General features: G+C 37.9%; 1 protein-coding gene across 2 annotated transcripts in view; it reads right to left on the bottom strand.

Annotated features, from left to right (window-relative positions):
• Tbc1d23 (TBC1 domain family member 23) overlaps positions 1-12,776 on the bottom strand; it is a 49,965-nt gene extending 37,189 nt beyond the window's left edge. Inside the window, exons 1-4 of one of the 2 annotated variants that reach the window (XM_048346498.1) lie at positions 12,611-12,776; positions 3,004-3,115; positions 1,363-1,468; positions 228-432 (exon numbers count right to left, since the gene is read on the bottom strand). In XM_048346498.1, coding sequence (XP_048202455.1) covers positions 228-432; positions 1,363-1,468; positions 3,004-3,115; positions 12,611-12,663 — 476 coding nt within the window. In that variant the 5' untranslated portion in view covers positions 12,664-12,776. The remainder of the gene's footprint in view (positions 1-227; positions 433-1,362; positions 1,469-3,003; positions 3,116-12,610) is intronic. The other variant, XM_048346497.1, reaches the window with a different exon arrangement.
• Between the last annotated feature and the right edge of the window lie 5,548 nt (positions 12,777-18,324).

Here is an 18,324-nt window from a genome sequence, read left to right as displayed (position 1 = left end):
GAGCACCAAGTAAACCTGAAGGGTTATATTACATATAATAATTTAGAAGTAGGAATTATTAACTAAAAATGTTTATAACCACAAAAATCAAGTCAAGTAACAATTATGATTCAACCTTCAAAATAATACAAAAATTTTACTTTATCATTAAAGTAAATCTAACCATTTTAGTCCAAGGCAAACCAGAACACTACTCACTTCTGAAACTGTAACTAATCATATTTTACCTGGGAATGTACTTGTTCATGATAGCATAAAAGCAGTTGTATAAATCACTTCGTGGCAGCTGAAGATGTACCAGTGGTTTCAGTAGATGTACCCAGCTAAGGGATGTGCTATATTTAATGTTGCGTGATTTACAATAAAAAGTAATTACAGATTCAATATCCAGAAGTAACTCTGAGGCCTTCTCCTCTGGCACAGAAAGGTGGTCTAGAAAATAAGCATCAAAATAAAGTTATCAAGGATCTATTAGAGGTTTAACAATGAAGATACCATTTGCTTACAAATATATAGGATTATATGAGTGCATTTAGATCATGACTAAGTAAAATTACACAAAAGCATTTTTCCCTATTTCTTTCTCTTTCTACGTGTGTGTGTGTGTGTGTGTGTGTGTGTGTGTGTGTGTTTTGCTGAGAAAGAAACTCAGGGCCCTGTGTATGCTAGGGAAACATTCTACCACTAACTTACATCACAGCCATAATTTCTGTATATGTATATATACATATGTATATGTATATATATGCAGGAATATATATGTATATATACATATATAATTGCAGTTACATACTTGGTTAAATAGGCATATATATGCCTATATACACACATACATATGTATGCCTATTTAACCAGTTAGTTAACTAAAAGATGAGAGAAAGTTAAAAGATATCCATTGGAAAGATAAATTAAAAAGAGAAGTATAAACTAAAGTTAATCTGTATTGTGATTTAATGACGTATGGAATGATTAAAAACCAATTCACTTATGATTTGTAAGTTTTCTACAATAAATCATAATCTGTAATTTATAAACTTTTAAAACATAGCCCCTTTAATTTTAGCAACCGTAGATCATAGTACATATTTCTAATTACACAAAAATAGGTTTTAAAATGTGATAAAACTACACATGTAGTACCAGGAAATACACTTCAGTAGTACAACCCTTTCCTAGTATGCATAAGGCCATAGTTCACAGCAAAATGATAAATATATATAAAAATTAATACATTTATCAAAGAAATAGTAAAAATTAGACTTGTAATTTCATAAGAATCTTAAAAGAGATATAAAACTATTTATAAGCCCTTTAGATATTTGGTACCTCAAATTATAAAAGGAAAACCGTTCTTAAACTTACCAATAAATTCTCGGCAATCTTTATGAATAATGTTCTGTTCTGGCAGGTCTAAAATACCATCCCATGATGCCAGGCTATCACCTTTTCCTGCAACATTTAGAGCAATCTGGGAAAGAGATTTTAAAAAGCAACAGTTTCATATGGTATTTCACATTCTTGAAAAATATGCTGTAATAATTTTATTCAGGAATAACAATCAAGATTACAAAGTAAAATATCTGTACTCCATCAAATGCTGAACCCTTGGTGACATAACTATGAACCAAAAGGATGACTTTAAATTCTCCTCTATTATATTTTACTACTTCATATTGATTTAGTGAAAAGAATTATATAATCTTTATATATTTACACACATAACTATTTCAAGTGTTCTACAAAGAATGTAATATTCATAAAGAAGACTATATCTGTGTCATGTAAGAATAAAATAAAAATACTTGAATTGAGAAAATGTTCTTTGTAAGATTTTTAAAGAATGTACAGAGGGGCTGGGAATATGGCCTAGTGGCAAGAGTGCTTGCCTCATATACATGAAGCCCTGGGTTCGATTCCTCAGCACCACATATATAGAAACAGCCAGAAGTGGCACTGTGGATCAAGTGGTAGAGTGCTAGCCTTGAGCAAAAAGAAGCCAGGGACAGTGCTCAGGCCCTGAGTTCAAGCTCCAGGACTGGAAAAAAAAAAAAGAATGTACAAGAGCAATGTATTGATCAAAAGATTAAAATGATGCATCAACCAAATTCAACAAGTAGACCCTTAGAATTTGAAATAAGCAAATTTCATGTAAATATTTATGTAAAACAGCTGAAAAAATTACTGTGATACTAAGGGATCACTATTCTCTAATTGTTTAATGGTGTTTGGTTACTTTAAAAGCCTTTAGAGTGGAGCACTGGTGGCTTATAGGTGTAATCCTACTCAAGAGAGTGTAATCCTACTCAAGAGAATGAGTTCTGAGGATCACCATGCAAAGCCAGCCTGGGCAGGAAGGTCTATGAGATGCTTATCTCCAAGTAACCACCAAAAAGCCAGAAGTAGAGGTGTCCCTCAACTGGAAAAGAGCTAGTTGTGAGCAAAAAAGCTCAGGGATAGTGAGCAGGCCCTGAGTTCAATCCCTAGGACTAGCAAAAGGAGGAGAGTGAGAGAGGGAGGGAGAAAGAAAGGGAGGGAGGAGAAGATAGAGAGAGAGAGAGAGAGTGAGAGAGAGAGAGAGAGAGCGCTGAGATCATTCCATCTGTGATATTATACTCCTTATTTTGCTCACTGGTTATATTTCCCCATTTTAATGAACTGTCATCATAAACATTACTACTCATGGCCACAAACAAAATCCACCCTCCAGAATCTATACCATAGACTGGAGGTGTGGCTCAGGTGGTAATGCACCAGCCCAGCAAGCAGAACAAGCATGAATCCCAGAGTTCAAACCCCAGGATGAGAAAGGAAAAAGACACCAATTAAAACTGGAACTATTATTATTAAATATAGTAAACACTACAGACATACATTTTAATAAAGTATTAACAAAATTTCTGAATATGTTATGCTCACAAAATAATAAAGGCTTTCCAGAGAGGTAAAAATAAAATTTGGAAAACACTAAGTGGTTATACTTTGCTCATTTTAATTTATAGTTACCTTCCAAACTTTGACCCTCAGATCAGCAGGCAGTGGTCTCCCTTGAATTATATTTCTCAAAGTTTCAAGATCACAACCTCCTGCTTCCAGAGCTTCTTCAAGATCCTTTTCCCTAAAAAACAAGTCCTACTTATTAAGGCAACTTTTGCTTCACAGTTCTTACTCAAGATTCATTGGTGGGCATGGCCTATGAAAGGTTATGTCTAAGATAATGTAATGTCAAGGTATACTCCAACTGGTAAATGGCAAATAAATGGATCAGATCTACAAAGAATTACATAGTCAATAAATACATGAAGAAATGTTCAACATTCTTAGCCATACAGAAAATGCACATGAGATTCCATTATTATAAAAACAATGCTGGTGAGGATATTGGAGGAAAAGTAACCCTTATATTGCATATTGTTGGTGGGAATGTAAATTAGCACAGCCACTAAGAAAATCAGTATAGTGGTTCCTCAAAAAACCTAAAAACAGAACAACATGCCATATGATCCCACTATACCAATCTTCAGTATGTATCTGAAGGAGTCAACACACAAGCTAGATACCTGCACAACCATGTTTATCACAGCACGAGTCAAAATAGCCAAGCTAGGTGTCTAACAAGAAATAATGAACATATGACATATACATACACAATGGAGTACTATCTAGACATATAGAAGAATAGAATTATTCTAATGGATAGAACTGGAAGTGAAATAAACTGGAGTTAGAAAGACAAATATTACATGGTCATCTCATATCCAAATTGAGAAAGAAAAAATAAATGGCACATGTAAACTGAGGTGACTGGGGATGAGGACCAGAGAAAGACAGGAAAGTAAAAGGTAAATATTGTCAAAGTTCTTCATATGCATGCCTGAAGACAGAATAAAACATTTTAAAATCCTCTAAAAAAAAGAGGGAAGAGGAAGAAGAAAGAATAACCATGTGAATTTGATCAAAGTACATTATATGAAAGTATGGAGATATCACAAGAACTCCTTTTGAGCAATTAATATATATATTAAGAACAAGAAAAAAGAGAATCATTTTGATCTTCTGCTAACAAAACAATGAAAGGAAAATGGAGGGAAAGATATTGAAGACCTATAGTTGATAAAGATTTGGGCTTATTCCATACTTGCCAAAACATGTAAGACAGTCTGTCAGAATTTGAAGATCAGTTTGTAGCTGAAGAAAATCCCACTAGCAACTCTAGTGAATAAATATCACATACTTCAAGTCATATGTGTGACTGAAATGAAGAACTAAAAACAACAAATAAATGAGGTAAAATTTTCCACTTTTCAGTACAAAAGCTTTACATTCTTTGTCAACTTTGCCAAATCCCTTACTATTAAAGAACAAAGCCAGCAAAGGGGGTGGGAGGGGGCAAAAATGCCCAGTCCTCAAAGTGGGTTTTGTTTGTTTTTGCTTTTTTGCCAATCCTGGGGCTTGAACTCAGGGCCTGAGCACTGTCCTTGGCTTCTTTTTGCTCAAGATTAGCACTCTACCACTTGAGCCACACCACCACTTCCGGCTTTCTGTATATGTGGTGCTGAGGAATCGAACCCAGGGCTTCATTCATGTATGCTAGAGCAGCAGTCTACTATTAGGCCACATTCCCAGCCCTCAAATTAGTTTTTAAATCACAATAATGGACAAGAGCATCTTGTTGATACAACTGTTGAGTTCTTTGACGTTGTCCTCAAGGGAAACAAACTATGGTCTCCAGCAGTACAACCATGAATAAGAACTCCTGCTGAGACCACAAAACGCTACACCTCTATGCCTTATGTAGTAAAAGACACTGCTTGCAAACTTAAATAATTAAAAGGCAAGGCAAAGGTTCAGTTTCAGACCTTCAACATTACACTACAAATGTGCTTGAAAAACTAGCAAAGAATAGACAACTGTGGTACTTCATGAAAGAGTCAATAGAGATAGGCACTCCATACAGCATTCATATCTTGTACAGCCCTAAGCCAATTATTCACTTTTGGACAAGCAATACTCACAATTTTAATGTACAAAAGCAAATACATATGGGTATAAGTGAATATGCTTTGTGTTTTTCAGTCCAAGATTAAGAACAGATTATTTTACTAACCTTACAAGCTAAAGGCTGATAGTAATATATTAAACATTCAAACAAGGTCTAAAATAGAAAAATACAAGCCAGCTTATTTATTCTAGGAAGTATGTAAAACAAGTAATGGTTCATTTGCTCAGAAAGTTAAAAATAAAGCAAATTCAAAGTTTTGCAGGTAGAAAAGAGAAGCCCACCCCCCTCATAGTTTTGTGACTAGAATACTACAGGTTACATCAGTGATCACCACAATATATATTAGTATAGTAAATATCACAGATTGCTTCAAGTATAAGCTTCTAGACATTTCCCTCATTTAATATTTTGTGTTAGAATTATCTAACTTAGGTACTGTATCCCAAGTTGCTTTATAATTACATCAAGGCAAATGATGCAATTAGATTTATATGGAACTAGTTCATGTTTATACTCAAGGCAATAGCTTAATTAGACTTTGTTTCCTCAACCAAATGGTGAGTAACTTGTAACATATGGAGCATTTGTGCAATGTTGAGGAAAAAAGTTGAAATTTTAAACCACTACCAAATTTAATATGCATTTCCAAGTACTTCTAGGATTAACAAATTCAACTAAAATGTTGTATTTTTCTGAATAAATCACACTAAATTATATGGAAAAGTGTGATTTAAAAGCTAAGGGCTGGGTACAGGTGACATATGCCCGTAACCCTCACATCTCAGGAGGCTAAGACCTGAAGATCGCAGTTAGAAGGCAGCATGGGCAGAAAAGGCCTTGAGATTCTTATCTACAATTAATGCAAGACCAGAAGCAGAGCTGTGGCTTGAAGTCGTAGAGGGCTAACCTTGAGAAAAAAAGCTCAGGAACAGCACCCAGACCCCACATTCAAGCCCCATGACCACACACAGGGTACACCCTGGCTCAGTTTAAAAAAAAAAACTAGATTAGATTTTAAAAAAAAAGAAATGTACTCATTACTTGACTTATGAAATGGTTAACACCTGTGTATAATACCTTAACAATAAAATTATATTTAAATACATAAAAACTAGATTTGATACATTGTGTTCCTAAAACTAAAAAACCTGTAGAATATCTCCCATTTGTAAATATAACTAAAATTAAACTCTTTTATAAACTGTTTTTTCTCAACTATGCTCTAAAAATGTTTTTCCATAATTTTGAAGTATGTGAATTGTTTAGTTGTAGATACTGTCACCAAACAGACAATAAAAACAAGACTTAATCTCCTACTATCGTTTCAATATATACAGAAACCTGATGCCTGTATTAATCACTCTCTATTACTCCCCAGCAACTGGTCCTCATCTTGTTCCCTACCCCTGGCAACTACTTATTTACTTTGGGTGGCTATGTATTTACCTATCTGGATATTTCATATAAATAGAATCATATAACATGTGGCCTCTGTACACAGCCCCTTTTCAAACTACTATTCTACTCAGCTAGAACATGTGTTTTGTAAAACCACTGGTGTCTAGGTATCTTCTGAAGATAGCTTCAAGTAGTATTCTGGAAAAATGATGAAAAAACTTCAAGTACCCAAACCACTACACTACACAGCTCTGGTTTTAAGACTGTTTCTATTATTATCTAACACCTTACACAGCTTGAATATAACCAGTACTCAGCAAATGTTTTCTGGACTATGAATGCTTTGCTCAACTATTCTGCTTCTTGATACAAAAGGAAAGGCATTGTCTTTGGTTTATACCAAGTAGAATCCACATTTCAACACTGTGCAACAGAAATACTTTGTCAAGCCTATTTTATCAATTCTGTTCCAAATACTCCTCCTCATAAATTGGCTGTACATTACAGCATATTTAACTGGGTGCTCTGGAATTAATTCAATTGGTTCACTAAATTTATACAGGAAATTCACTTATTTGCTCACAGCAGTGAGTGTGTCTATGAATTAATTAAAATCTATTTCTTTAGCATGAAAAATCCAATTACTAACCTTAATGTTGTTATTAAAACAACCAGAAAGAAAATCTGAGGTGAATATTTACGAATTATCTTAAGAACTATGAAATCTGCATTAAAATTAAGACTTTAATGTAAATAGTACTGACAAAATACTAAGTTCTTTTCAGCTTTTTTCTCATAAGTTTTCTTCAACTTCCTTTTCTGTTTGCCCTCTGATTATAGTTTTTGTGCCAGTATTAGGGCTTGAACTCAGGGCCTGGGTGATGTCCCTTAGCTTTATTGCTCAAGGATAGCAATCTCCTCAGAAGTTATGAGTACAAGTAAGAGCCATCAGTGCCCAGTTCTAATTACATTTTTTTAACCAACAGCTACCACTAAATAACTCCTAATTCAAGAAATAAAGTTGCTGTTGCTGCTGCTACTCCCCCTCCTCCATCTCCATCATCACCAGCCCCATCATCATCATCATCATCATCATCATCTTCCATGGTGTCCAAGGTGGCTTCAACCTTCCGAGCTCAATGATCCTTTCACCTCAGCCTCCTAAGTATCAGGGACTACAGATGCAAGCCATCTCACACGGCTTTCTCTTTATGTTTTCCTAAGGCAATATCTAGCCTTCCCAGTCTCACAAGCTGCCAACAATCTTCTTAAAAGGTTTCTTTCTCTTTCGTATTAAACATAGTAACTTATCATTTCACGTCTAAAATAGCAATAAGTGGTATTTTAGATCTTTTCTCATATTTTAATACTTATAAAGTGGGAGCACTGAAATACTATTACAAAATGTACAAAACTTTGAAAAAGTTTTAACACCAAGCTTAGGGGTGCAGTCCCAGCATTTGAGAAGCTGAGACAGAAGGGTGACAAGTTTGTAGCCAACCTAGACCATATATAGTACCAGGCCAGCCTGAACTATACAGTGAGACTCTGCCTCTAGATAAATAAATAAATACATGGCTAAAGTTCCAGAAGGGTAGCAAGCTTAGGGAATTTCTGATCAACCTGGCTTCCTATCAGATATGAGTATACTAGGCAGCAGTTAGACATCTCACAAAAACACTGAAATTGAAGCTGAGCACTGGTGGCTCATGCCTCTAATCCTAGCTACTCAGAAAGATGAAATGTGAGGATCACGGTTTGAAGCCAGAACTTGCAGACAAACTTCTGAAACACTTCTTTGGTTCACTTTTAACTATTTTTTGTCTTTTCTTTTTTGGTACCAGGGATCAAACTTAGGACATTGCACTTGCTAGGAAAGCACTTTGCCACTGAGCTATGTCCCAGCCCAACTTTTTCCTTTCCTTTCCTTTTTCCTTTCTTCCTTTCTTTCTCTCTCTCTCTCTCTCTCTCTCTCTCTCTCTCTCTCTCTCTCTCTCTCTCTCTCTCTCTCTCTTCTTTCTTCTTTCTCTTTTTTTTCTTTTCTTTTTTTTTTGCCGGACCTGGGGCTTGAATTCTGGGCCTGGGCATTGTCCCTGAGCTTCTTTAAATCAATGCTAGTGTTCTACCACTTGAGTCACAGCACCACTTCTGCTGAAACTCTTATCTCTAACTAACCTGAAAAAGGCTTGAAGTCGAGCTGTGCCTCAGCATGAGACCCTGAATTCAAGCCCTAGAACCATCATAAAACAAAACAAAAAACCCAATAAAATAAAACACGAAGTTGAGGGCTGACATGAGTCAAATAGTAAAGTATCTGCCACCAAGAGCAAGGTTGTAAGTTCAAACCCAAGAACTGCCAAAACAGAAAAAGAAAAGCAGGAAGACAGGGAGGGAAAAAAAAAAAAAAAAAACAAAGAAAAGAAGTCAGGAACTGTATACAGAATGACAGATCACCACACTACTATACATAGCCATAGAAGTCCCTACTCATTCATGCATACATTTACTCAATATTTATTGAGCCACCTATCAGTCACTGCCCTTGATAAAGTTCACTGTCTAAAGAGCAATGATAAGTCATGTATATTATAGTTATTACATAAGTAATAAAGTATAAAGTATTTCTTGTGAGATATATATCACCCCATACCTCGCTAACTGAAGTGTGGTCCATAAACCAGCAGAAGACCTAGTTAGAAATACAGAATCTTAGATCCTACCCAATATCTTCTGAAACAGAATCTGCACTTTTAAAAGAAATCCAGGTAATTCCAAAGCATATCTAAGTTTTGGAAATCAGTGATTTAGAAGATAACTGAGAGCCAGTAAAAGTAATCATTTAAGAATCTAAGTATGTTTAAGATTTTCACACCTCATCCTGAGCCTATTAGGAATGAATACAAACCAGGCACAGTGCCTTACCTTTGTAATCACAGCTACTTGGGAGGCAAGAGTTAGGAGGTTTGTGAACCAAGGCTAGCCCAAGGCAAAGCTTGAGGCCCTATCTGAAAAAATAATTAAAGCAACAGGGACATGACTCGAGACTCAAGGTAGATCAAGCATGAGGCCCTGAGATCAAACTAATACAAAAATAAAAAAGAATGCACACATATTTTTTGGAGGGGGAGGATAGAGTTTAAACTTAGGGCATCAAGATTATTAGGTGGATACTCTATTCATGTTTCCAGCCCAAATATAGACTTTTAACAAAGTTTATTTGTTTAAAATATTAGAAACAACTGGGAAATAGCATTAACAACAGAAAAAAACAGAAAAAATTTATAAACACAAAATTCAAATAAAGCTGGCTGTGTAGGTTCATTCAATATAGCAATAATCTACCATTTCTGCCTAAAAAGAGAGCTAAGGGTCACACTATATTATAGTAGCACAAAAGTAATTGACTGTCAAAAACATGCCTCATCTAACTAGATCATAAATTCCTAGAGGGCAGGGACCTACTTTTATTCTAGCACACTTCCATTTGTAAAATAAATGATCCTTGGTCATTAAGATGAGTTTTTGCTAAATGGTAAGGGAACACGTTAGAAAACTTTCTACTGGACAAAATTTAAAATGTGACAGTTACTCTTTTCATAAAAGCAAGAGTGTCACAACTCTTTAACAATCCATTCACTAAGTACTCACAGAAGTTTTACTGAGTCTATAGCTCCAACCCCAAGGTCCTTCCTGTATCTACTTAAGTTTCACAGCTGGTGAGAAGAAGGGCAGAAAAAAAATTATAAGAAAATGAAGGGAAAACAAAAAAAATCCCAAAAGGTAAAATAAGCAGGTGTGGGAAGCCACACCAAAGACACAAGAACCTTAGAAGAGAATAAATACTCCTTCTAATAACCATTCACTCCTGGTGCCTTGTCCAGGACCAGACACACCTAATTAAACATCCTAATGGAAGAATTTCCTTAAAACATTTTGGCTCTAGAAACATCTCCCTAAAATGCCCCTCGATCAGTTGACTCCAGGAAGTTTATAATAGTCTTCCAAAACTGTATGTTGTAACCATCCATGTCAATTTCTTACATCACACTGTGTGTGTGTGTGTGTTTGTGTGTCTGTGTGTGTGTTGGTACTAGAGCTTGAACTTAGGGACTTGTGCTCTTTCTTGCATGGCTTTTTTTCAAATATCCATATATATGTTTGTTTTATTTTATTTTTTAATTAAATTTTATTGACAAGTTGTTGTGCAAAGTTGCGTGGCTTTTTCACTCATGGTTGGCACTCTATCACTTGAACCATACCACCAGATTGGCATTTTGCTAGACAGAGAGTCTCTCCAATTTTTCTGCTCAGGCTGGTCCTATCCTCAATACTAGTCAGATGTCAATCATCTGATCAGCTAGGCTTACATGAGACACTCATTTTTACTATTTTTCTATAACATGTCTTCAGTCATGCAATTTGTTATTAACTCTAAACAAATCACTCCTGTTTCTGCAATTTCCAATATTTTAATCATTGGCCATGTGCAATATTCAACATTTGAAAGGGGCTAGACCAAAATGAAATGTAGGCTAAATTTAAGATACACACTGGATTTCCAAGAATTGGGTCAAAATGAGGCAGAAATTATTTTTAACAATGATTTTATGTTCAAATTAACATGTTGGATACATTAGCTTAAACAAAAAGATTATTAGAACTTCAACTCTCTTTTTATTAGCTTTTAGTGAGGCTAACAGAAAAATCTAAATTCTATACATGGCTCACATTTTATTTCTTTAGAACAGTTTCTGGTGTAAATCCTACCCATTCTTCAAGTTCCAACTCAATCACCACTGCTTCCCTGAAGCTTTTCCCAATGAGTCCATGAGTCCGGAAGAATGAGATTAATTTTATAATATTACAAAGTGTACCTGGAACAGTCCTCCAAGCCAAAATGTAACCAAACTGAAGGAACCATATCTAGGTCATATTTAGTTTTTTTTTTTTCCTACACCCTAGGGTGATATCTGGCAATTAAGGTGAAATTTTCCTTTTCTTCCCATATTAAAGTAGATGTCTGCCGGGTGCTGGTGGCTCATGCCTGTAATCCTACCTACTCAGGAGGCTGAGATCTGAGGATCACGGTTCAAAGCCAGTCCGGGCAGGAAGGTCCATGACACTCTTACCTCCAATTAACCACCAGAAAACCGGAAGTGGTGCTGTGGGTCAAAATGGTAGAATGCTAGCCTTGGGCTGAAGAACTCAAGGGGAGTGCCCAGGCCCAGAGTTCAAGCCCCACGACTTACCGACACACACACACACATAGATGTCTACCATTGCTTTAAATTGTTTTGTGTTTGTTTTTGGCAAACAGTAGTGCCAATGAATTACTTACGTGTAATATGAACAAGCCCATAACGTCAATACACTTAGATCAACTGTAAATATTATGTCCTCTAAAACAAATGACGTTAGGGTACACTGAACTGCGAATAGAAACGATTTCAAAAGTAGGAGCGTTTCTGAACGATTAATAAGACTGGGTGAGTAAGGCCTACAAAGAGATTATTGCAGATCCTTCCCACAACTCTGGGAAGAAATCAGGTAAGCATGCAAAGGCTTGGGAGCGTCAAGAACAAAGTTCCACAGTGCAATCAAAGCTATGAAAGCAAGCTGTAAGAAAAGCGGTAGGAAGGGATAAGACAAACTTACACCAGGGACAAATATTGGAAAGAAAACTGTTGGAAGACAAACGAGAACTTGTTTTTTGTTTTTAACCAAGAGAAGAAAAAACTCCCATCGGTGTATGAGAAGGGTATTTCTGGGTTGTTATCTCTGAAATCTCAGGCAAAGGTCACAGGGCTGGGACAATTTCAAGAGATCTTCATAGGTAATACCAGGACCTCTGATCTACTGCCAAGGAACTTCCTTCTGAACCAGCTACTCCTCTAAGTCCCCCGGCCGATCCGGCTCCGAAGCCACCTTCCTCCAGCACGCTTCATGGACAGGTGGATGGGGGAGGGCTGGGCCGGGGCCGGGGGGGCCGGGACCTGGACCTGGACAGCACCCCGGTCCCGGCGCGTCCAGCCCCGGCTCCCGGAGCGGGTCCCCGGAGGCGGCCCGTGGCCAGGGGGGCGGGGCAGGACGTCGCACCCCGCAGGGGACCGGGGCTCCGCTCCGTGCCAGCGCCAGTCGGTGCTCCGGGGACCCGCAGGGCGGTGAAGAGGAAGAGCAAAGGGCCGGGGGGGCCAATCCTGGGCTCTCACTCACCAGCCGTCGCCGCCCGACGTTGGCAGTGGCAGGACCTCTTCTCCTTCCGCCATTGCTGTTGACGTCCACGTCACTTTGCCGAAAAGTGGATCTGGAGCCGAGAACGACTCTGGGACCCGACGTCGTAAAAGGTCTTCGGAAGTCGGGCAGTGAGCTTCCCGCAGAGCTAAAGAGGGCGGGGTCAAGGGAACCGGAGGAATGCGACGCCGCGACGTCACCACGTCCGGAGAGTGAAAAGGTGGCCGCGTCTGATGCTAGAGGGAGGAGGCGTTGTGAAGAGGAAGCTGCTTCCCTTGAAAAGACTACAAATCCCAGGATGCCGCGGGGCCCAGGGAACAAAGTGGGCGGGGCGTGGGCTGGGAGAAAGCCTTTCCCTAGTTGCGCGTCTCTGTGAGCGTGGGAAATCGCTTCTTGGCTTTGGCTTAGCGTCTCCCTTCTTACTTAGAGAACTGAGAGCGCTGGCAGTGGAGGAATTCCCACAGAGAGGGTGGCCACTCACACCGCAGTGATTTCGTTATAATGCTACCTTGGAGGACAGTGGGATGTAAGGGAAGGCAGACCACCCTATTGGGTCCCGGTCAAAACTACCTGAATAGTTAAAAGTTACAAATCAAGCTAACTAGGAAAGAAAACTATAATCTAGCCTTTTACCTTAAATATGCCTTTAAAGTCGGGCTCTAGTGGTGCATGCCTGTATTCCCAGCAACTCAGAAGGCTGAGATCTGAGGATCATGGTTGGAAGCCAGCCCCAGCAGAAAGTCGGTTGAGAGTTTTATCTCTTAATTACCTACTAAAAAGCAGTAGAGCTTTTTGAAGGGGGGGGGGGGGGGGGAATAGAGCTGTGGCTCAAGTGTAAAGTGCTGCCTTGAGCACAAAAGCTCAGAGTCAGCGCCCTGAGTTCACTCAGTTTTGTACAGTCTGAAAAGGCAAATCTAAATTTAAAATGCAGAAGCGGAAGCAGGACAGTCCTACTTCGTAACTGGATAAATAGGAAAAGTTTGATGTTACTGAAAGCATCTTCTCTATCCAAGTAGTTTGCTTCCTTCCTGTCAGTCTTGTGGGAACTGTTTTTCTAAAACGTTTTTGGCCAGGTGATTTGGCCCTTGTTAATTACATTTTAGTTACATCCTTTCCCTGCTGCCTTGGAATGAAAACATCCTGTTAAAAGAGCATTGGATTTTAGTTACATCCTGTTAGTTAAGCCGCAGCCTTTTGCAGATTGTGTACCTGAGCTCAGTCAATGTGAACAGTGGGGCTGGCCTGCTAGGTTAGCGATAATAAGGGGAGCAGCTGCCTGCTAGGCGTGCTTGTTTGCCAGATTTTTTGGCTGATGGCACACCCTTCTGGCAGAAGTAAATTGCTTGCTGAGTTCTTTTCTAATTGGTGTCCTTATTCCTACATGACACCCCAGCATCCCAAACTATTCCTAACATTAGCTAAGCAAAACAATTCCAGACAGATGATGTCATTTGTATTTGGTGGTAATAGATACATAATGGGCTAAAATGCAGGGTTGATATATAGAAGATTTTGGAATAGCATTTGAATGGGGAGAAAATAAAGTCAAATAAAAACAAAGTGTTATTTTCTTAGAAGTAGGCTTTTGCTGTGAAGCTCAGCCTGGTCTTGATTACAGGCTGGCATCGATTCTGGGCTCAACCTTCCTGGCTCAGCCTCCCTAGTAGCTGAGACTACATTCTTTGTAACAGGTACTTAAATATTCAATATTGTGTTTCTTAATTTAAGAAGTAGCTACATACTTACTTCCTCAGTAGAACACAGCCAAGTTTCATTACCACTGTGAATTGTCCAGAAATTCTTTTTCTGAGATTGAAGTTAAGGACCCTAAGGGAGGAGTCCCAATGTTAAAAGGAAAACGTCAAAAACCCTCACCTGCATCTGGTGCAAGGAGACAGAAATCTGAGGATCATTGTTCCAAACCAGGCCAGGGAAGGAGAGTCTCAGAGACTCACATCTCCAGTAAGCTGCACAGAAGATGCCAGAGTGGCACTGTGGCTCAAGCAGTACAGTCTTAGACTTGAGCCACATAACGTCAGTGACAGTGCCTTGGCCCAAAGTTCAAGCCCCAGCACTGTCAAAAAATAAAGATGAGGGGCTGGGGATATAGCCTAGTGGCAAGAGTGCCTGCCTCGGATACAGGAGGCCCTAGGTTCGATTCCCCAGCACCACATATACAGAAAACGGCCAGAAGTGGCGCTGTGGCTCAAGTGGCAGAGTGCTAGCCTTGAGCGGGAAGAAGCCAGGGACAGTGCTCAGGCCCTGAGTCCAAGGCCCAGGACTGGCCAAAAAAAAAAAAGAAAAAGAAAAAAAAATGAAAACTTCAGAAAACCAGTCGTAACAATGTTTATCCACTTTTCACCCATGACGCAATGAATCGTTCCCATAACTATACCTAAGTATCACTCAGTAAAATCTTTCAATGATATCAAAAAAAGTAGCTACATAGATATACATAGATATTTATAGAATCTATACTTTTGTATATAAAATCTTTAAAACTGTTTGATTAAAATAAATATAGCTGGGTGTCGGTGGCTCAAGCCTGTAATCCTAGCTACTCAGGAGGCTGAGATCTAAGGATCGCAGTTCCAAGCCAGCCCAGCAGAAAACTCTATGAGACTCTTGTATGTGAGGCAAGCACTCTACCACTAGGCCACATTCCCAGCCCCCTCTATGAGACTCTTATCTCCAATTAACCACCAGAAAGCCAGGAGTAGTGCTGTGGCTCAAGTGGTAGAGCGCTAGCCTTGAGCTGAAGAGCTCAGGGACAGCACCAGGCCCAGAGTTCAAGCCCCACAACTGACTAAATAAGTAATTATAGACCTCTGTACATCACCTTATAAAAATGTTTATTATATAAACAGCTAACTCATAAACATAGGATAGTATAACTGTCTTTTATTTATAAACACAATCCTGTTCACTGTCTTTCCAAAAGGGAGACAGTAGAGTTGCATGTTACTGTGCTCACTGCTATACCCATGGTCCCTGTTTGATGTTCAGTTCTTCATTGAGGAAAATTCCTTTTTACATGAAATGAGGGTTTAGATGTTCATTATTGATAAGAAAAAATATGTGACTGTTGGTCATATCATCATCCCAAATGCAGCCCCTCTGCTGAATTCCTTCAATTATTGCCAGTAGATTTTCAGATGCTTCTCAAAAAAAGGCTTAAAAACTAACCAGTTAGTGATACAGACAGCTGTTCATTAGTTAAGGTGTTTTTAATCCTCAATTTTACTTCATTTTGAGTGTAATCACAGTAGTGATTTTCAGTCTATGCAGCAAAAATAATATCCTACAAAAATACATCACTTGAATTTCATTTGGTGTACCCCATGTGGTTACTGTATATGATTTTGGTACACTGGATTTTGTATATATGCTTATCTGAACTAGGGAAGGGAAAGAAAACTGAGGGAGGGTATAACAAATAAGACAAGAAATGTACTCACTACCTTATTATGTAACTGTACCCCCTCTGTACATCACCTTGTCAATAAAATTTAATTAAAATAAAATAATAATTTAAAAAGAACTAAAATACATCACTTGAGAGCTGGGGGATTGGCTTAACTGATAGCGTGCCTGCTTACCAAGCTTGAGGACCAAAATACAAACCTCAGTACTGCCAAATGCGTGTGTATTTATGTGTACACATATGTCACTAGAAAATTTCAAGTAGTTTTTAATTCTGCAAAAGGTCAAAACTTCTATTCTCTTTAATAGGTTCAGAGCCAGGTTTTCAGGCAGGCAACCTTTTCAATATCAGAAAATCCCATATTTAGACAAACCATGTGTTTGCTGTACTGCTCTGTTGTTGTCATCATGAAATTCTTAATAATTTTGGAACAAGGGGCCCCTCATTTTCATTTTGCATCGGTGCTTACAATATCCAGCCCTAGATAGGATCAATAGCATATTAATGTATACTAGGAGATCTCAACTGTAATGCTTTACTAATATCTTCTGGGGTATTTGTATCATTGGTTCTTCTACCTATTCTAAGTTTTCAGTCTTCAGTTTGAGATCATGGTATTGATGACGACATCCTCTTTCCTCCAAGGATAATTCTAGGAATCACACTGTGAGGTCAAGTACTAGAAAGTGCATCTTCCTGCAATTCTTTTTTTCTTGAACAGTTTCCACTGGCTATGATCTTTATGTTTAGTTGTTAATATCCAGGCTGCTGAGCTACTACTGAGCTCAATGGTAGTAGGTAAGTCTCCTCATAGCCTTTCTGTTTAATTTTTTTATTTTAAAATATAATTTTATCACTATTATTAAATTGTTGTACAGAGGGATTGCCATTTTGTAAGTCAGGTAATGAGTATATATTATATATATGACAATGTCACCTCTTCCTTCACTTTCCCTCACTCTCCCACTCCCGTCCCTGCCCATAGCCCCTTTTTATTTTTCTTTGTTTTGCCTGAGCATTATCCACAGCTTATCTATCTTTGGAAAAGACAAAAACACCTGGCTTTGTTGGTGCCCAGGATGCTGAGTTAGTGTAGGTCTTTAAGATTGCTAAAGCTGCTGATCATGGCCCTTCCTTTTGCTCTAAATCTGGGTTTCCCCAACATATCTGTCTTCTAAGGATGACAAAGATTTTGGGATACCCGCAGAACATTTTCTGTTTGTCTTCAATTTTTATAGATGTGCCTTTTTGATTATTTTCATGCTTTAAAAATACTCAAAATCCAACCATTTCCCTGGATTGTTATATGGATTGTTATATATTTATGTTGTTACATACTTACTGAATTTGAGTGACAGGCCTCTGCTTGAAACCAACAACAACAAAAACCAAAAACTCTTTTCAAGTGTTAGAAATTTCATTATGAAATAATATTCCAGTGATTTCTCATATCATTCTTCTCTTTAATTACAAGATTTCTATCAATGATTCTAGGTGCTACTAGTTACTCCTTTTGTTTTTGTATTCCAACCAGAAGTGATCCTGCAATAAGAGCTTTTTGCCTAGAACATTGGGGAACAACTTTGGAATGAAGAAATAATGAACTAGGCTCTGACATTAAACATCCTCAGCTCAAAAATCTGTGAATCTCTATCCAAATGTTTATCTGGCTTCATCTATGTAACCTATTAAAGAGTCAACTTCAATTAGCAAAGATAACTACTAGTAGGATAATGGAAAAATATTATGGTTTCCGGCTCTTTTTATCACTGTTTGCTCAACACATTTAAGTGAATTAAAAGCAGATGTTGAAATTACTGCCAACTGTTCACTCGCTGTATGTGAATGAGAATTAACTCGGTTCTTTTCATCATTAAATTAAATTATAGCCTTCCGTGGTTTAAAGAGTTTTGAAATGCAAAGCTTGATGGGGTTTTAAAGTTACAATAATTTTGAAAATGTTTGTCCTTGTAATAGGAAAAATCCTGGAAACATTTAGAATCCTGAAGCCCTCACATGATATCCGTAGAAAGAAAAATGAATTTATTGTTATATAACAAGCGCTGCATTTTCATGTGGTGACATACCCCAAACAACTTAAAAATGGTTGTCATTCTTAACAGTACAAGAAATGTATCCAATGCCTAACGTATGAAACTGTAACCTCTCTGTACATCAGTTTGATAATAAAAATTTGAAAAAAAATGGTTGTCATTCTTAAATGATACAGGATTCTGTATGATTCAGTGTCAGGTGAGAAGGCTTACCAGGA

This window comes from Perognathus longimembris, chromosome 5 (genome assembly GCF_023159225.1).
Source record: "Perognathus longimembris pacificus isolate PPM17 chromosome 5, ASM2315922v1, whole genome shotgun sequence".
Lineage (NCBI taxonomy): Eukaryota > Metazoa > Chordata > Mammalia > Rodentia > Heteromyidae > Perognathus > Perognathus longimembris.
The sequence above is the reverse complement of the archived record's forward strand: the minus strand, read 5'-3'. Positions and strand labels throughout refer to the sequence as shown.